General features: G+C 38.3%; 1 protein-coding gene across 10 annotated transcripts in view; it reads left to right on the forward strand.

The window, feature by feature from the left end:
- The window catches only part of cacna1ba (calcium channel, voltage-dependent, N type, alpha 1B subunit, a), a 160375-nt gene that overhangs the window by 88562 nt on the left and 50547 nt on the right, over nt 1-21266 (forward strand). For 4 of the 10 annotated variants that reach the window (XM_073861032.1, XM_073861035.1, XM_073861033.1 and 1 more), the window contains exons 14-26: nt 54-185; nt 4088-4160; nt 4235-4352; nt 5908-5975; nt 6408-6514; nt 9318-9380; nt 10143-10178; nt 14483-15277; nt 15405-15595; nt 15686-15806; nt 17893-18022; nt 18176-18235; nt 20318-20424. In XM_073861032.1, the coding sequence (XP_073717133.1) occupies nt 54-185; nt 4088-4160; nt 4235-4352; nt 5908-5975; nt 6408-6514; nt 9318-9380; nt 10143-10178; nt 14483-15277; nt 15405-15595; nt 15686-15806; nt 17893-18022; nt 18176-18235; nt 20318-20424 (2001 nt within the window). The remainder of the gene's footprint in view (nt 1-53; nt 186-4087; nt 4161-4234; nt 4353-5907; nt 5976-6407; nt 6515-9317; nt 9381-10142; nt 10179-14482; nt 15278-15404; nt 15596-15685; nt 15807-17892; nt 18023-18175; nt 18236-20317; nt 20425-21266) is intronic. The other 6 variants (XM_073861034.1, XM_073861039.1, XM_073861036.1 and 3 more) reach the window with 3 other exon arrangements.

Below are 21266 nucleotides of genomic sequence, written 5' to 3' on the forward strand. Positions count from 1 at the left end.
CGTTATGTCCTGAAATGAGTGCGCATTCCTAAGAATATGGAACGCTTCTGTAGGTATTGGAACTCTTTGCGAAATCTGGTGGTGTCTCTGCTCAACTCGATGAAGTCCATCATCAGTCTCCTGTTCCTCCTGTTTCTCTTCATTGTGGTATTTGCTCTGCTGGGGATGCAGCTCTTTGGTGGACAGTAAGTAAAAAGTTAAATTTAAACTGATGTCTAATCTCAGTTTTTTGCCTTTCAAAGCCCTTAGGATCAACAATAATGGGCAAATTCCAATCGGAAGTGAACATTCTGATGCTGTACTCACTTGAAAGAGCAGAGCTCTTATTATTGGGGGCCCGAGTAGCTTAGTGTCATTTTTTAAATCTGGAATTACTTTTCATGTGTTTCCTTCTTAAAGTACACAAACATGCCATGTGAAATTCACACAATGACTGGATCAGTGATGCTCTGTTTGTATTATTTTGTTTTGTATGATGTATTGAGCATTGTTGGTGTGAATTATGTAAAGGATTATGTTGTTTTTAATATTTTTTGTCCATATATTTACTTTGTGCTATCGTAAATTAAGGTCTTATCCCGCCTATTACGTGACCAAATGTCACTGATAATAATGCAATATTTATATAAAATATAAGATGCAAAAGATACATTTGCACACAGGGATCATCTGAAAGATGCACATGAAGTACTTGTGTTTCTAGCCCCTGCAGTTGTCACTTAACCAATGTGGAAAGCATTAAAGCCATTTTTACACAACAATTATGTACTTTTGCAGACTTTTGAGACGATTAACCCTTACTATCTGTAAGACTAGACTGTAATGCAAGACTGACCCCCAAATTGTTGTATGGAACAATAAGGGGGTGCGTACAATAAGGCTTTTAATCATGCGGTCACGGTGTATGTTTTAAATTTTTTTCAATGGAAGCTTTGTGCATTTAAAGAGTAACTAAACCCTAAACCAACTTTTTTTAGTTAATGATCTGTAAGAATGGGGCATTATTAGTGCTGTTCATTGATTTGAGTATCTTTTTTGACATTTGCTACAATATATGGTGTAAAAACGTCTGAGTGTTGCCCTCTTCAGGGTGAATGGTGGCTACTGCAGTTGAATTTTCACGTGATGTAAGCGGTACGACCCTACGTAAGCAGGTTCAAGCTCATCACACCCTTATTACGATCTCAACACACACTTGGTCTGAGCTCAGTTCGTCCCCTTTATCTCCATTGAGGTCTGCCCACTTTTCTTGCATTTTTCAAATATTGCCAGTGGGTGGAGTCAGGCCCTGTCCAGGGGTTTAGTTACTCTTTAAAAACGCCAGCAGCTGGTGCTTTTTGTCCGGGCTGAGCACCGGCACTTGCAGTTTATCTGCGTTCAAAGCTAAGAGCCAAGAGTTCAAAAATTGGCAACTTTGGGTGAAATGCTGAGCTCATCAATGTCACACTTTTGACTCAGCCATCCAATCATAGTGGAGAAGGGGCGGGACAAATACTGCAGCGACCAACCGGCGCATCGTACAACGATAAACAAAACAGAATTATCAGAGCAACCAAAGCGCTTAGCTGAAGAAATGCTGGCAAGCACCCACAGTTGGCACCTACCTGGCGTTTTCAGCTGGGTTTAACCCCTTAGGTGTACACACCCCTTAATGCCCTGATACAGAGCCATCTGAAAATGAACATGGATAATAATTTATACATACAAGTGTTACACAACAAGTTACATTATACTAATAGTAGGTTGTAGAAACTGCACTATATTTAGAGTGCAAATCTCAGTTTAAAAGATTGTAAACAATGCGCTATCACTTGCTGCTTATGCAAAAGAGAAGAACATTGTCTGCAATCACTAGTGATTCATTTATGTGTTCCCATTAGTGGTCACAATTTGTATCGTAGCACTGATATTTCATGAATAAAACATGTGCCTAAAGTCTGCATGTGTGAGTGACACCCGCTTAAGTTGATCCAGCCTGATCACGAAAAGGTATATAGATTTTATGAGATGTTGTACATAGATAGAGGTTCGTAGAAAAGTTAATCATGCAAAACTGTACGATTGTCATAAAAAATAATAACATAAACCTAACCCCAACATTACAGGGGTCAAGGCAAATCGTACAAAAATGTATGAATATGGTCGTAACAATTAATACGAATTAGCCACCCTGTAAAGGATACGTACGAATTGCCATTAGATAGCATTGCTTGATCTAGAACTCAAGGGCAAATTCTGGTGCTCATCTCATCGCAACAATACAATTTTGCGGAAGTTTAAAAAGAAAACACCACCGTTTCTCAATAGTTTACAATGTTCTTACCTCAACTTAGACAAATGAATACATACCTATCTTTTTCAATGCATGCACCTTTAATATTTGCACAGCACCTCCTGAATGTGTCAGCATTTAGCCCCATTCATTCCTTAGGATCCAAACAGGGATGAATTTAGAAGCCACAAAACACTTCCATGTTTTCCCTATTTAAAGACTGTTACATGAGTAGTTACACAAGTAAGTATGGTGGCACAAAATAAAACTTTTGTTTGGAGCCATAGGAATGAATGGGGCTAGGCTAATTGCTAACACATCCAAGAATCGCTGTACAAAGATTGAAGTGCACGCATTGAAAAAAGATAGGTATGTATTAATTCATCTAAGTTGAGGTAAAAACATAGTAAAATATTGAAAAAGCGGTGGTGTTTTCCTTTACTTTAAACACGGATATCAGATATGAGTCATGTCTTAAAGGTATTGCAGAGGATTTTCTTCGGGTGGATCATCAAGACTTTTGGTCCTCCTAGTTGTCAATCAGGAGTGTTATGCAATTGCATTTTTTTTAAAAGTGGAGAAGGCGGTTCTTTTCTAAAATTCGAGAAAATCCTCCGCTATACCTTTAAGTCAGTGTAAATAGGCGGAACAAAAAATTGGATATGATTAAATGATCGGATCCGTGCATTAGGACTTGCAGTGTAAACAAAGCCTACTATGGTGTACTTTTGACTCCCTTTATATATCTGAAAGGTCTAAAACCCCCTTGACATGGTAAATTCGTCTCCAACGTTCCCAATCTAAGGATTCATGATTCCTCCAAGCCCTGCCATTTCGCTTAGCCTTTAGCCCCATGTTGACAAACATGTCTGAGCAGATCCAGATGGCAGAAGTTTTCATTTCTCCGTTTCATGAATTATTGATTGCACACTACAACAGAGGAGAATTGCCTCATGCTTCCCGTGAGGTAAATATCAGCTTAGATGCACAAACATGCTGTCATGCGATGTATTGAAATGAAAAGTGCGCTAGATAAACAAATAGCAAATAATAAAAAGCCATTGAAACATAACAAAGCAACGTTTGGAAACCTGCAGGAGAGACCATCCCCTACTGATATCAGTGAAGCTCTGTGCTTAGTGAAATGAGAAATTGCTTTTGTGCTTCTCTGGCTCTCGGTTTCAGCTCCACAGCACATTAATATTTAAGACCGTAGATGGACATGATAAACTCGCTGTCTGATCCAAATCATGTTCTGGGTTGAAATAGAGAGACAGTTTCATGTGACAGTGATAAAACATTCTCAGTTTGGAAGTGATGAGAATCTTTTATTTAATACTTCTGTTACATGTATGTGCAAGATTTTGATTGTTTTTACTGCAATCGTCATCATTTTCAGTTGCCTTCATGTATACGTAATACTGTAACAAAGTAAGGAACATGGGTTGTGCAGGGAAAGGAATTACTTTTTGTTCTCCATAATAACAAAAACAAGCTCGATTGTGTGAAATTTCTTCTTTTGTTCAAAAATGTAATCTCTCTGTCTTGTCTTGTAATGAAGCCCCTGTGGAGCCCCTGAGAGAATGAGAGAATATTGTTAAATACAGTGATGCAAAGATGAGCCAATTGAATGCTGCCTTTACATGCATATAAAGAAAATCTTTTAGATGTTTCACGACAATACTTTTTTGTCAAGCTGATCACCTCAAGCTCAGTCTTTTTTAATATTTGCTAGCTAACAAATAAAAAATAACAATAAGAGATTCAAATCTTTCAAAGCTGGCATCCAAGACATCTTTCACATCTCTCTTCCAGGTTCAATTTTGACGACGAGACCCCGACTACCAACTTTGACACATTTCCTGCTGCTATTCTGACAGTGTTTCAGGTAATGGCCATCTGGGAATTGGACACTACCTTGTGATATTAGAAGTATTTTCATGATCTGTGTTATGTCTCCAGATCTTGACGGGAGAGGATTGGAACGCCGTGATGTATCATGGAATTAAATCTCAGGGAGGAGTGCACACGGGAATGTTCTGCTCCGTGTACTTTATTATCCTCACGCTGTTTGGAAACTGTATCCTTATCTGTGACTAAAAAACTAGTCAAACTTAAAATATTAAAATATTTGTAGTTAGTTAAAGTAGTTAAATAATACAACAACTCCTCACACATTTTGGACTTGTATAATGATGAGCGTCTTTGCTGAAGCTAGTTTTTTACTACAAAATTGTTTAGTAAAATTAGCTTTAAAGATGGCCAACACATGGATATATACTGTACAGTGTGTGTCCAATGGAAGCTCAGCATTTTTCAAATAAGCCAGCAGCTAGCGATTTTTTTCGCACTGAAAGCCATCGCTCGACGGTTGATTCAGTAAAAAGCTCCGCTCGTCAATGACAGTTCTCACACGCCCGTCCAATCACAGTGGAGGAGGGGCGGGACAAGTATGACAACAGCCAACCAGCTCACAGCTCAAGTAGCTACCAAAAGTGCTCGGCTGAAGAAAGCTGGCACTCAGTTGAAAAAAACAGCCGTGTAAAAAAGCTTTGGTGTGTCCCGCCCCTATTGCTGCGTTTACACCAGCCACGGTAGATGTGCCAAGCGTGAGTGATTTCAATGTTAAGTCAATGTGAAGACGCGTTGACGCGCGTCTTGAGGTCTCGCGGCGCGAATTAGGCATGTAGCGCCGTGCGGTAAACGCGATTCCGCCTCATTCGCACGTCTAGTTCGCGCGAATTGAGCGTTGCCGCGGCAAACGAGCGAGTTAAAAAACTTGAACTTTGGCGGAAAACCGTGTGTCCTGCCCCTAAAGCACCCTTTACCAATCAGGAGCTTGCTTTAGTAGTGACGTGATTACAGAAAGCAAGCAAAGTCGCAAAAGCCCCTCCCATGACGCGAATTTCCGCGTGAATGTCTCAATGACTAGAATTTCACGCACGGCTTTCACGCGCAAATGAAGCGAGTACACTCAAACTGTTCAAGCGGCAAACTAGGTGCGGTAGACGCGATTTTGACACCTCAAACGCAGCTGGTGTAAATGCAGCATAAGACCTTTGCACAGTACTGTATATTGATATAAGAATATACAAAATATCTTCATGGAACATGATCTTTACATAATATGATGATTACATTTATTTAAAAATATATATATGAACCTATACAATGTATTTTTGGCTTTTGCTACAAATATACCGTGCTACTTAAGACTTGTTTTTGTGGTCCAGCACAACAAAATCAGCAGTGTTAAATCAACACTGCTGGTGTTTATATGAGTAACAACAGACCTGGTGGTCCCCATATATACACCAGCAGTGTTGATTTAACACTGATAATTTTGCTGTGAGGGTCACATTTATGCAGTTGGCATACACTTTTATTCAAAGGGACTTAAAGTGAACTACAAGGTCCACATTCTTTTTTAACCATATGTGTTCCCTGGATTTGAACCCAATTTACTTCTGTGCTGCTATCGCAATGCTCTACCACTAAGCTATTCGGGATATTGAGTATATTACTAATCACACAGAGCATATGTTATAATGTCAAGGTGAAACAAACCTATTACACTTGCTTGAGTATATTGATCAACACTTTCATCTGAATTTCCTTAACGCTCATTTGATTAGACACCTTACTGAATGTCTTTTTAGCCATTGCTGTTGATAACCTGGCTAATGCACAAGAACTTACCAAGGTTGTTTGGGCATAATTACACCCAGCATATTAGCATATTAGCATATACATACATCCCATAAACATACATGGCAAATATACATGCTTTGGGTCTGTGTCACACTGTACCGTTCATCTACACCTAGACAGACACCACATACAGTATGTTATGTATGCCGAGTTCATGTGTACGAGATCCTATAGATTTAATTTTATTTTTTTACACTGTAAGCCTTTCTCATAAATGCTATTTTGATATGACCGATGTTTGCCCTGGTCAGTAACTCAAGGTAATGAAGCTTTCAGACTGTCAAAGAATTTACAACCTTACAGGAAGACGGTACCATTAACATCTCCATCTTGATTTGTTGATGGTACTGTGGTAGTATTTGGCATGGCATGCAAATTTATACTCCTCTATTACGCTCTCTTTCTCTGTTTACTCTTCTCGCAGGATGAGGAGGAACAAGAGGAGGCCATCAGTAAGAAATTGGCTTTACAGAAAGCCAAGGAAGTAAAGGAGGTCAGCCCTATGTCGGCCGCTACCATTTCCCTGACAGCGTAAGTTAGGAGGCATTAAACCTGAAGGTCAGGCTGATGCCCTCCTCTTTGACCTGTTCATAACTCCACCGCATCCTGTCTTTTATTTACATGTTTTATAATTATGTTTGTGTGTCTGTTTGTGTGCATATTTCTGTTGGCTGTTGTATTAACTTAAGTTTATTTTTTTAGTATGTTGCTGCAAGGCTGTTTTCTTTTTGCAGTTGGTCCTGTACCCATGTCCACTATTTGGTTGTCTAAAATGACATATATTCTTTTTCATTGAACTACTGTGTGAAATTTTAGCCACTGAGGAGTTTTTAAACGCTTTCTGACAGAGTGTGAATGACAAATCGATCGAGGCTCAGATTTGAGTGTTTCAAATTATCGATATGCCCAAATGAAATCTGCTTTTGTAAGAAACTCTGCAGGATACCCTGCAAAACGTCCTTGGCCCCGCATGTATTTATCTCATCCACTGATTAGAATTTTAAACATAAGTACTTTCAAGCTAAAAAAAGGACAAAAGTCTACAGATTCCCTCTGGGCATAGTTATTTGTCATTGAGCAACAACAGGATCAGTAATTTAAAGAATTTTTTTAAATTCATTTTACTATTTTGACTTAGTTGTTTAATGTTTTGGAAGGTGGCAAATAGAATATGACCAAGCAGTAAACATACATTTAAGATTGGGGCAGTCAAAGGTTTCATTTGTAATTAAAAAAAGCTCGTATTTGATCAATCGCTATTCAGATTGTTGGGGGGTGTCCTTCTCAAATCTAATGTGGTTATGCACTGTCAGGAAAAATGTTCAATATGGCCCCTACCTGTCACTGGGGCAGTACCCTTTCAAAAAGTACACTTTTGTACCTATTAGTTCTTTAGGGGGCGTGCACACCAAAGCTTTTACACTGGCGGCCTGCGTATGTTTTCAAATGTTTCCAACGAAAGCGCAGTGTTTTTCAAAAAAGCCAGCAGCTGGCAGTTTTTTCAGCGCTGAAAGCCGGCGCTTGGTGGCCGCGAGTTGAAAAATATTCAATGAAAAGCTCAGCTCATCAATGTCAGCTTTCACACGGCCGTCCAATCATAGTGGAGGAGGGGTGGGACAAGTGTCACAACAACCAAACGGGGCATCGTACAACGATTGATAAACAAAGCAGGAGTATCACAGCAAACAAAGCGCTCAGCTGAAGAAAACTGTCCGTCAGTTGAAAAAAGCTGTCCGCCGGGCTTTTTCAGTCGCATAAGGGGTTGTGTACACCAAAACTTTTAAACGCCCTGAAAACACACGGACAACGCCAAATGCCAGCTGTTTTTTCAGCTGGGTGCCAGCTTTCTTCAGCTAAGCGCTTTGGTAGGTGTGATACGTCAGCTGTGAGACGGTTGGTTGCCGCGATACTTGTCCCGCCCCTCCTCCACTGTGACTGGACGGCCACGTGAGAGCTGACATTGACGAGCGGAGCTTTTCATTCAAAGTTGAACATTTTTCAACTCTCGGCACTCAGCGCTGAACGCGGAAAAACGTCAGAGCGCCGGATTTCAGCGCGGAAGAAAACCGCTAGCTGCTGGCTTATTTGAAAAACGCCGAGCTTCCATTGGAAACAATTGAAACATGTGCCGGCTGCAAGCGTAAAAGCGTTGGTGTGCACGCCCCCTAAAAAGCTTTGGTGTGCACGCCCCTAATAGTACATGAAAGGTACATATTAATACTTTAAAGGTACATATTGGAACCAAATGTATATAATTCATACTTGTACCTAAATGGTACGTATTATTACATTTTTAAGGGACACTCCACTTTTTTAAAAAATATTCTCATTTTCCAGCTCCTCTAGAGTTACCGTTTTGGAATCCATTCAGCTGATCTCCGGGTCTGGCGCTAGTACTTTTAGCATAGCTTAGCTCAATCCATTAAATCTGATTAGACCATTTAGCATCGCGCTCAAAAATAACCAAAGAGTTTCAATATTTTTCCTATTTAAAACTTGACTCTTCTGTAGTTACATTGTGTACTAAGACTGACAGAAAATTAAAAGTTGCGATTTTATGGCTAGGAATATACTCTCATTCTGGCGTAATAATCAAGTACTTTGCTGTTGTAACATGGCTGCAGGAGGCACGAAATAAACACTCGAAAATAATTACGCATCTGCCTAAAAAAATTGGAACTTTTAATTTTCTGTCGGTCTTAGTACACATTATTACTACAGAAGAGTCAGGTTTTAAAAAGGAAAAATATCGAAACTCTTTGTTTATTTTTTAGCGCGATGCTAATGGTCTAACCAGATTCAATGGATTGTGCTAAGCTATGCTAAAAGTGGTAGCGCCGGACCCGGGGATCGGCTGAATGGATTCCAAAATGGTAAAATCAAATGTTCAACTCTAAGGGAGCTGGAAAATTTGTATATTTTCAAAAAAAAGTGGAGCATCCCTGCCCCATTTATTGGTAGGGACTATTTTTGACAACTTTTTCTGACAATGTGACCCTTGACTGTTTATTGAGATAGTGAGGTGATTTACTTTCTTTATAGACATTTCCTGTTCGTATTATTGAGTACCAGTTGTTGAACCCATTAAAATATATATGGTATATTTGTTTATTCTATAATTATATTTATTACATTATCACACACAATGCCTTCCTACCTGTTTTTTTATTAATTTATTTATGTTTAAAAGTCAAAGTACTGTTGATATGTATTTCCCACTGAGTTAAGCGAGGTCAGAGTCAGAGTGTTTGACAGCTCTGTAGTCTTTGCCTCTGCCTCCAACCCTGTCAAACTCTGTTTCCCCTCTTATGGTTTTTGTTTTTGGCACATACAGTTTTATAAGGCCAAATCCTGGTGCTCTTTCATGCAGTTCCTCCAACTCCAGCTCTCATTCACCGTGAGTTTATTTACTCTGTTCAGATCTCTCCTCCTCCTCTGTCCCTTGCATCACAGGAGCTTTCACGTACTGTAGTTAAAGTTAGAACAGATAAAAAGTGTAAATAAGACATACTCATCTGTTTCAGTTATGTCAGTGGATTAATTACTTCATTCATGTGCTTTGGGTCTAAACAAGATATTTGTTATGACGTTCCAGTAGCTCAGCTTTACCTCAGAGAAGGGATCGTCTTGGGAATCTCTAGGGTGGCTGTGAGCTGGGATCATTGGCTGCTGTTGGCAGCAAGCCTTGTTCTCAAAAGCGGCCGTCTGTTTCCCAGTGAGCATCACTATTAGAGCTCCTGCTACTGTTAGTGCCTAATGAGTCAGCACTCCTGTCAGACGCAGAGAGAGAGAGAGAGAGAGAGAGAGAGAGAGAGAGAGAGAGAGAGAGAGAGAGATACAGTACATATCCAAGCAGACAGACTTAGAAATTCCGAAATTCAGATCTATGCTCCTAACTATAAACCAGTGAGATAAGACCACATGATTTTGTATGTTGTTACAACGATATAGATTTGCAGTGCAGCAACAACTTTCATTTCACTTCTGTTCACTGTATTGTTTGTTTCTTTAATTTTTCTTCATTATTTCCACTGTGTATCTTTAATCTTTGGTCCTTGCTGATTTTCTTGTTAATCTTTGTGTTCTAACTTGTTTCCTGTGGGGACTCTTAGTTTGTCTATGTGTATTTGTGTATTTTACTGTGCTGTATGTGTTTTAGGAGTTATGTCTGCTCCCCTGCACATCACTATTTGAGGTAATGCTACCGCATAGGGCATGATAATTCAGTATATGAATTGACATATTTTGCTCATCTATAAGACAAAAACTCATCCATGACACACCTCATAGTGTTTGACAATGTGGAATATTTTGGACCTTTCAAGACCTTACATATATGGTATCTCACTATTAACCTAACTATTTCTTTTTAACCCCTGGTCCAGCCATAAAATCATTCACTGATATCATTTCACAAGTTTTTGTAAGCATATTTTTAAAAAGGACAATTTATGCATGATGTCATAAGAGATCTCATTGAATCACCGTTATTTAAGAGATAACACTGAAATGAGGACTGCATGTGTTCGCCGATATGAAATTGTGTATTAGGGTTTGACCACAGATTGGCTAATTGCCTGGCATTGACTTAATTGTCACTTATGCGATTTAATATTATGGGTGTTTTTTCACTTTTAAATGATAGAAAAGAGGCTGCTTTAATGAATGATATAAGAATTATCATGTGTTTTTGTGCCTAAAGTGAACACAGAGACCATTAAGGTCAATGTTTAACAAGCCAAGTTCAGACATTTTTGCGCAGAATAATAACACGTGTCAATAAAATCATTAATTTGAGTATTTTTATATTATTAATGTAAAAGTTCATGGCCTGGTTTAACAGACAAGGCTTAGCTAAAGCCAGGACTAGACCTTAGTTAAAGGAAAACACCACAGTTTTTCAATATTTTACTATGTTCTTACCTCAACTTAGATGAATTAATTCATACTATCTTTTTTCAATGTGTGCACTTTTTGTCTTTGTGCAGCGCTTCTTGAATGTGTTGGCATTTGGCCTGGCCCCGTTCATTCCTATGGTTCCAAACAAAAGTTTTATTTTGTGCCACCATACTTACTTGTGTAACTTCTCATTTAACAGTCTTTAAATAGGGAAAACATGGAAGTCTTTGGTGGCTGTTTGGAACCGAAGGAATGAATGGGGAATAAATGTGCTAACACATTCACGAGGCGCTGTACAAAGATTAAAAGTGCACGCATTGAAAAAAGATAGGTATGCATTAATTTGTCTGAGTTGAGGTAAGAACAAAGTAAAATATTGAAAAACAGTGGTGTTTTCCTTTGAATTAAGATGTTTGAGCATCTTTTATAAACATGCCTTAGAAAAAGATTTACTGGTGTATCTTGAGACAAATCAATGGCACTGGCATATTTTAAGATCTGTCAATGCAAGGTATTTTTAGGTGAGACAGCTCAAACATGTGTTTTAGTCTACGGCTAGCCTTAAGCCTTGTCTTTAAATGGTTGTATAACAACTAATAGCAACTAATCGTTTGCAGAATAAAAGATTTGTTTACATTATATATGTGTGTGTACTATGTATATACATAAACACACACACATGTATAATTTTAAGAAATAATTATAAGTATTCATACACTGTAAAAAAAATGCAGCATTTTATTAATCAATACATATTTTTATGTTACTTTAGCTTAAAAAATTAAGTGAACAATTTCAAACTGAATTGATAAGTTATGTCAACTTTTTTAAGCCAAAACTTAAGATATTAGGTTGAATTAACTTGCAAAACCAAGTTGTTTCAACTTTGTGCTGCAGTTTTTACAATGAAATATTTATATATAATATATATCATAAATAAATATAAAAATGTATATACACGTGTAAATATTTCTTAAATAAATATATGCATGCGTGTGTATTTATACATACATAATTATTATACACAATACACACACACATATATAAAGTAAACAAAAATATTTTATTCTGCAAACGATTAGTTGCGATTCGTTTTTCTGCAGCACTACTTTTGTGTATTAAAGGCTTATTTTTAAATCTGTAATTTCTGGCAGTAATCACAAATTAAACATATGGGAGTGGTTTCCCAGAAAGGGATTATCTTAAGCCAGGACTAGGCCTTAGTTTAATTAGGAAGTATAACTAGTTTTAACAAACATGCCTTACTAAAAACATTGCTTGTGTGCATTTTGAGGCAAAACAAAGGGCACTGATCACTGATCTATATAAATGACTGGATTGCTCATGACGTCACATCTGTGAAGCCATCGTGCCGCCATGTTGGTATACACAAACATTCTATTAAATCAATGGACGTTATCAGATTTTAATGATTAAACACTTTACTAGTCTCTGTTTTTATATCTGAAGTATCCCTGTACATTATTACAACGCAAACGCCCTAAGCATGTACATAGTTATTTACTGACATTGTACATTTTGCTTTTTAAACAGTTATTATACATTCATCTTCATTACAGTATCAGATCAGCAGACAGACTGCAGCATATTTAGTATTAATGACAAACGTGCTCATTCTGAAATCTAAATAAATAATCATAGTTTGTACCGTATGTGCATGCAATAATTTGCTGGTTTTGTAATTATGCTATCTTTACAAGTTACCTAAACTTATTCAGAGAAATAACGCTGACCGTGTAGCTGAATGTCAAAAAAACTTTATTTATACCCATGTCATTAACAGAATGCAGCAGACACACTCACCTTAACGTTTTTTTTATAAATCCATTATCCTGCCCTATTTAAACATAAACATTGCAAATAACACCAGAATTAACCATTATTTTACGTACACATATCCGAAAAATTAACCTTGTGTGACTGATACGCTGTAAAGCGGGTGAAATTAGATCATGTTTTTGAATGGAAGTCAATGACGCCCTCTGCCGGTTGGGTATTCCAAGATGGCCGCTCGAACTCTGCGCTGGCTCCACCTCACGCTGTTACGTTAAGTGTTCTATGCGCAATCCAGTCATTTATATAGATCGGTGGCACTGATGGATTTTAAGATATGTCAGTGCAAGTTGTTTTCAGTTTGGACAGCTCTAACTGAAGTCTAGGACTAGTCTAATCCCTGTCCTGGAAACCACCCCTTAGCCATTTTTATGGTTACTACTATGACACTCTCAAAATTTGATTTTGTAAAATATTACAATATTTGAGTATGTAAAATATTTCATTAAGAACAATTAATAAATCTCACATGCAGCAGAATGGTTGCAGTCGGGTGTATAAAGAAAATCCAGCACAATGCTTTAGGTTGCAAAAAATGCAGTATTTACTGAAAGAGCAAAGTTTCAGTTTGTGTTGATGTTTCTATAGATTTATTGGATTTCTTACCAGGTACAGCTGTATGCAGCATCATTGCTTTCTTCTCATAATATAAAAACAAGAAATGTCAGAGATGTAAAGTAGCTGTAAGTGAACCTGCCCTGACACATTAAGCCAGGGTGCTCATGTAGGCAAAGCAGGTTCAAAGCTGATTCGCACCATTTCCTAATCTTGAGTACCGTGTTTCCCCCCATGGTTTCTAGTGCTTTCTGTCTTTGCCTTCTAAATATTAATGTAGTGACCAAAAGAAAGTTAAAATCACTCTTTGAGGTTTTATCAGACTGCTTCACACTGGAAAGACATATTGTGCCTGAAAATTAGTCTTACCCTGTTCCCTTTCTCATTACCTGTCCACACATGGCTGTAGTTCACTAATAACGCCTCTTCTTTGGAACACAGCTTGCCTGCTAGAGTTATGATCAGAATAAAAATGTGGAGTAGACACGGGGTAGAGGAAAAGAACCGCGTTTTCTGTTACTTTCCCCTAAAAATTATGTTCCTTTGCGTTTCTTTGCCGTAGTAACATGTATTCTTTACGCTAGCTTAAGAAGGCCAAGTAGAAGCATAAAAGATGAGAAGTGTATTTTTTATTGGTAGACATGAGACTAAAAACATGAGACATGAGATTAATCAGCTTATATGCAAAACCCTCTAAGTGCGTCTGACATGTTTTCTTGTAAATGAGAATTTTTTTATCAGACTCTTAATGGATTCTGCCAACAAACTTGTATTTTTAAATGGCCTGAGGCTGGGAATACATGGATGTGGGTTTTAAGCAGAGTGGTGTTTTGGAGTTTTGGATCCTTCATAAAGTTGTTAAACCAGATAAATACTACTGGAAATCAGAACACTTGGTGTATCACAGACATTAGATGCATGAGCCAAACCACCATGCACAGATAATTGCAGGATGAGTAAAGCATGTCTTGTAATATTTGTTATGTGGCATCCATAAAGAACTTCTTTTTATAGTGTATACCAATTTTCATATCATTACTATTCAATAAATGCAATCACATAGTTACCAGATTTAAAGGGGGTCTCCATATGAATGAAGACCACACATCAAATTGCATACAGTATCTGTACTGTATGTAACTTCATCTGTCTGATGCTGAGATATGTTTATCATATCTTGTTTTTTTTCAGTAAGGAACAGCAACGATCCCTAAAGATGATGTCCGTGTGGGAGCAACGCACCACCCAAATCCGTAAGCACATGCAGGCCAGCAGCGAGGCATTGTACCAGGAGGAGCTCCACCCCCGTCTAACTTCTGAACTTCACCTTCGCCCAGACATCAAAACTCACTTGGACCGGCCTTTGGTGGTGGAACCTCATTGTGATGGCCCCGTAAGCCCCGGGACAGACTGGGACAAGCCCCAGAATTTAATGGGGGAAGTCGGCACACCAGAGGAAAGAGATGCCCCTATTATCGAACCCCCACTGTCCCACCCACCACGCAAGCACCACCGTCACCGGGAGCGGACCTCCCATGAGACCAATGAAAATGGTGACACTGGCCATGGAAAAGAAGGCAGACATCATGTTCATCACAGTCGCAGCAAAGATCACGATGGTACCCGATATAAAGAGGGAAAGAGTGACAGGAGCCGGAGCAGAGAGGGAGGCCATCGACATCATCACCAGAGCTCGGTGGATGAAGGAGTTGGGGAGAAGGAACATCGTCATCATCACTCCCACAGACATAACAGGGAGGGCAATGGAGTGATCAGCACTGGGGGCAAGTGTGAAAGGAGGTCCAGGCATAAGGACGGCTCACGTTCAGGAACGAGGGAAGGGGAGAGGTGTTGCAGAGGGGAGAATGGAGGTAACGGAGGGAAGAGGAGGCACAGGCCCCGCACCAGTAAAGCTCAGTCCACGCTGGAGGGGGAGGAGGAACAAGTAAATGGAGAGAAAGAGGAGGGCAAGTCGCAAAGCCACAGGTAGAACTTATTATAGAAAAAGTATGATGTAAATTGAAGGTGCTGTTAAACTTGCTGTGCCCTTTTTAGTAAATCTGGCCCTATAATGGCAAAAAGTAATGGCTAAAATGTGACTTTCACATTCAAGCTCCAGACACATGGACATAGGAGGAGATTCACTGACTGTGGACCCCCATCATCCCCCAGTCGGCAACAGGTGGTGCCTTAAGAAACCAGAGGAATCAGACAACAAGCGGAACATTGATCAGACTGGAGGAATGGGACCTCACATTCCTGTAACCATCACATCTCCACCTGGAGAGACATTGCTAATACCAAGTCAGTATTTGTAGATGTATTTTTGACTCATTTTATTTAATGGTTTCTAAGTTATGGATTTACATGTGATATCTATTTGTCACTCATTAGTGAACAGTATAGACAGTGAGAGCGCGCCCATGACTGAAAAGAATCTGGAGGATCTAAACCAAAGTGGCCCTCGTCCCATCCTTCCCTTCAGCTCCATGTTCATCTTTAACCCAACCAATCCGTGAGTGTGTTTGTGTGTATGTATGTGGGAGTGTTGGGGAATTGCTAACTGCAAGTTGGGATGCTCTTTTCAAGTTTAATGCTACATTTTCATATAAATTATAGGGATGCACCGAATATTCAGCACCGAAAATTTTCGGCCGAAAATGGCCAAAAAGAGCATTTTCGGTTTTCGGTCGAAAGACCTTTATCACCGAAACAATACGGCCGAAATGTTGTGATGAGACATGTTGTCTGAAGCAACATGTCTGCGGTGTGGATGTGTGTAACTGCAAAAAGGCGCTAAAGTGAGCAGCTTTCTGTACGCACAGAGGCACATGCAGTTGAATGTGTCCGGTCCAGACGTGATCATCACAGTATGCCCTTCAGAACTCAGAACTCTTGATGTGTAAACTTTAGAGAGAGTCGCGCTAATGTGTCTCTTACTGTAGTCCATTAACATACATTTGGCGAATAAAGCAATGAAAAACAACGTAACATTTTTATGTGGAGCGACTGTTTATGCTGTGCTGTTTGGGATTCGCCCTCGGTCTCTGTCTGCACGCGTTTAAGTGCCCTCAATAGTGCACACACGAGAGACGCGTTTTAAAAAAACAAGCGAACATACAATCTTTCTGCTCTCGATAGGGCACATACATATGTATAGATTACAGTCAGAAACCAGTCTGTGCTAATTTGGTCTTAAAGAGACAGTAACCTCAATTAACCTACTTAAGTCTGTGTCATTAACATTAATCAAACAACCAAAGACGAAGAGAAAATCACTTCTGTAGCTCTAAAAATAATAATATATTTAATTTATACAATAAAGACAGTGTTATGATTCATTTAATTTGATTTCTGTACCTAATGCTTATTTCAGACCTTATTAATGTACAACTTTCTTCTTTATAAATGTTTGCAATTTCATTGTTTTTTATTAGATTTTTCCCACCCCCTTTTTGCTGATCCGAAAAATAATCCGATGCGACACTGTAATGTGATCCGAACCGTGAGTTTTGTGATCCGTCACACCCCTAGTAAAGTTAGTACACAGTGATAGCCATAAATGCAATGGTACTAATAATTGACATAATAATTTCTTTCGGTGTTTCAGTTTTGGTTTTCGGCCTTGGTTTCCTTTTTTTCGGTTTTGGCCAAGAATTTTCTTAAATAAATTACTCTTAACACATTATTTTGATTTTTTACAAACTGAGGGAAAGGGTCACAATTATTTTCTGTGGTAATCGACAGCAACCCGAACCGTGTTTTCTTTTAAAACAGTGTACCTTTCAACACTTTCCATTCACAAGCTAAGTACATTTCACTTGATTTGCGATATTGTTTGCAACTTGTTGCATAACTAACTGCTCTATCAGAAAGTTAGCTGGATAGTAGTGGACAGTGCTACGTTAAACTGTATGTAGCTTTAAGATTAATAACTGCCAGTTTTAAAGCAGTTTTTCTCAAGAATGATGTAAACACACACAGCTGTTGGAGACTGGAAAGCAATCAAGGCTGTTACAGTATGTCAGCAAGGGTTTTAACTTATTACCCTCCTGAACATCCGAATTGCTGTAAAATTTGACTGCATGTGTTTAAGATAAATGCTTGCAAGATTTTTAAAAGTCTAAAGGGCTTCCAAGCTCATAAACAAGCACATAAAGCTATGTACTGATGAACAGTTGCCAAATTCAGCGTACAGTGGGAAATAAGTATTGAATGCGTCAACATTTTTTCAGTACATACATTTCCAACAAGGTTATTTACATTAAATTTTCACCAGGCATCAGTATTAACTCAAGAAATCTTCAAATTTAAAGAATTAACAACATTGAAGTCCATGAATAAAGTTATGTGCAATAATTACTTTCTAAATACTTATGGATTTCGTGTGTGTGTGTGTGTGTGTGTGTGTGTGTGTGTGTGTGTGTGTGTGTGTGTGTGTGTGTAGAGAGAGAGTAAGTGAATGCCAAAACCACTTTCTAACCTATAGTAAATCAAATGTATTATTTAAATGATATATTGAAAGTTGTTGTTGTTCATAAGTTAAAGTAAATGTAATCTGTGATTATTCTCATTTTGATAGTGTATATTTGTCTGTGCAGAGTAAGGCGTCTGTGCCACTACATAGTGAGTTTGCGATACTTTGAGATGTGTATCCTGGTTGTGATTGCCATGAGCAGTATAGCTCTGGCTGCTGAGGACCCGGTCCATGCCAATGCAGCTCATAACAATGTGAGTCAACCCTTTAACAATTCATAGCTATATTTTCTCTTTGCTTGGCTTGCTGTGTAAAGTCACATTTTGTCCGTTTTTATGTCACTTACAAGTGCGTTAAATGGGCTTTTATTTTAAATAAAATGCTGTTTTGTTTTCTTTGGTGCATAGGTGTTGAAGTACTTGGACTACGTCTTCACTGGTGTTTTTACATTTGAGATGATCATTAAGGTAAGTGGAAGGAAGGGGAAAAATGTGTGAGGTGCTACCATTTAAATGAAATAGCTTAACTTCAATGTGGGGCAAGTTGTCACTTGAGCATTTTGTGGAAAATTTGGTTCCAAAAATGCAATAAATCCAGTTTTCTATAGGCAAACAAGAAAGTGACAAGATGAAAACCACTATTTTCTGTTACAAACTTTCACATAGCATCTTTAGGTTATAAAAACATAAAAAAATCAAATCCATAATTTGTTTTTCAAAGATTTATTTTAAAAACAGATTTTTTCCCCCAAAATGCTATAAATCTATTGAATCAATATATACATGTGCATTCATCTTGACCATGTTATATTCATTTAGTTGACTAGTGGTATACACTGATTAAAAAAACATTAATGGCATTAATCAACACAATTACTTTGTCATATTAAGAACACTGTCATTGCTGCTGTCATCCTTGGGACGTCGTTGCTTTTTGGACAGCGATCAGCTGTGAAATGTTTTGGTCCTGCTCGATTTTCGTTTTTCATAAGATCAACTGGGGTCAATGTGTTAGCATGACAGAAGCTTGATGCTGTCGTGTGAGAACAAATAAATTATTCGATTTTGATGGCTTACGTTTCTTTCCCGCCACAGAAAACCATGACAGGATTATCAATTCCATCAAAAGTATTATTTTGTTTTTGTTTGTTTGTTGATCACGAAGTAAAAAGTAGATGAGGAAAACTAGGATTTCATGTGTATTCAACACACTGTATTGTTGTTTACAATGCGTGGAATGGTGCGCTGTGATTTGTTAAGCGGATTTATTGCATTCTGCAGAGAAGGAGGACTGGCATTTATCGCGTTTTGGGGAAAAAGGGAGAGAAGATGACAGAATAACATGGTGGATATCTGATTTTGTGTAAAATTAAGAATTTCCTTTTTAATACTGACCTGATACAATACTGACTTTTTTTAAATGGTGTTTATCTCATTTTGGAACCAAACTCTTAATTTAAATGAAGTGAAAAAAGTGGCACAGCTTACCACATGTTTCACCTTAATTCAAGTGTTTAACTTTTAGGGGCAGTTTCCCGGACAGGGATTAGACTAGTCCTAGACTAAAACATTTTTAAGAACTGTCCAAACTGAAAACAACTTGCACTGACATCTTAAAATACATCAGTGCCCTTTGTTTTGCCTCAAAATGCACACAGGTAATGTTTTTAGTTAGGCATGTTTGTTCAAACTAGTTATATTTCCTAATTGAACTAAGGCCTAGTCCTGGATTAAGCTAATCCCAGTCGGGGAAACCGGCCCTTACAAGAGCTCCTTTACTACCTAATGTATTTATAAAACTCATTGATCTGTACTCTTGTGGAAATTCACTTTTGGAGTTTAAGCTTTAGTAATATGTAAGAAATAATTGATGACCAGCAGTTGAATTTCTCGAAAATAATGCACACCCAAGGTGGTCATGCACCACAGGTGTGTATCATTTTTTTAAATAATTCAAAGGACCGGAGTCAATTATTCCGCTGGTTACCACAATTATACCATGGTTACCACAGACATTGCTCTGTTGGTTATTTTAAGACTTTGACAGGTCAGGTGTGTGTTTATCGAAAAATAATGCATACCCGTGGAACGTGTAATCAGTGGCGGCTTGTGACTGCTCATCCGAGGGGCGCAAATTCAAAATATGTGTTCGGAGTGTCATGTTAACCATGTGCATCATGTGTTTTGTCAAAATAAGTGCCTGCTGCACACGCGTCAAAACCGTTTATGTTAAAAGAGACGCTCACGTTCACAAAATACACGCACGACTCTAAACTCTGATAACACATGAGATTATGCGAGTATCTGGCAAACGCAAGCTTCTCTTTTATCATAAACCCTTTAGACGCATCTGCAGCAGGCACTTATTTTGACAAGACACGTGATGCACACAGGATCACTCAACGCTCAGAACACATATTTTGAAATTACAAACCACACACATGACAGGCTACATACATGTTGTGACGAACTTCGCATCGAGCGCCCTCGAAAAAAGAAGTCACCGGCCGTTACTGGTTATAATTATTATTAATGCTGCTCTTTTTTCAGATGGTGGATTTAGGTTTATTGCTGCATCCCGGTTCCTACTTCAGAGATCTGTGGAATATTTTGGACTTCATCGTGGTCAGTGGTGCGCTGGTGGCGTTCGCATTCTCGTAAGTTTATTACTTTTAGTAATTTATCAGATGCTTTTTTCCAAGAGAAATTATTATTATGTACATGATATTATAATCCCTGCATAATCCCACATAACTATCGGATCTCTAAAAAACTCTCCTTCTATATGTATATATTTATTTTATGTTTCAAATTATTACACACAAGTGTGTTTTTGTCTATTTTAGTTGTACATATCCAAACCTGAAATTTTGCATTAAATGGGCCTTAAATTTCTCTCATTCATTGCGCTGTGAGCAGAGCACAAGAAAATAAACCAAGATGTTTGCCGGCTTCTGCTGATCAATTGTTTCCTCCTTGTTCTTCTATCAATGGTGTGGATCAATTCAAATCACTTTATTGCAGTTTCCAGAATGCGATCCTTGTAGTAATCTGTTAAAAAGAACAAGTGTATGTGTGTGTATGTGTGAGAGCTAATGAAGGAGTTGTCTGATACAATCATCTGTTCGCTCATCTCCTGTGGTGTAATGGATGGACCGCTGCAACACTTTAGCTTTGAGGAAAACCAATTAGATGCTATTAGAAACCATTTGAAAACATTGCTTATTCAGCACAAAGTTAAAAAAAGTCATTTTTTTCTTTTTAAATTTAAAATGTTCTTCCTGAATATTTAATAGCTCTGGTTTTGGTGCTTATGATTGTGTAGATTGTGCAATCGGTGGCACTTCTGACTCAAATGATGACATAATAACATGATTCCTGCAATGTCACTATTTATTTTCAATGTAAGTGAGGTAGAATAGGAAGCGTGTGCGCGCACTGGTGCCCTAAATTCATGCATGTTATTAGATTGAATGTTTTGGTTTATGAATGTGATATT

This window comes from Misgurnus anguillicaudatus, chromosome 22 (assembly GCF_027580225.2).
Source record: "Misgurnus anguillicaudatus chromosome 22, ASM2758022v2, whole genome shotgun sequence".
In the NCBI taxonomy this organism is placed as follows: Eukaryota; Metazoa; Chordata; class Actinopteri; order Cypriniformes; family Cobitidae; genus Misgurnus; species Misgurnus anguillicaudatus.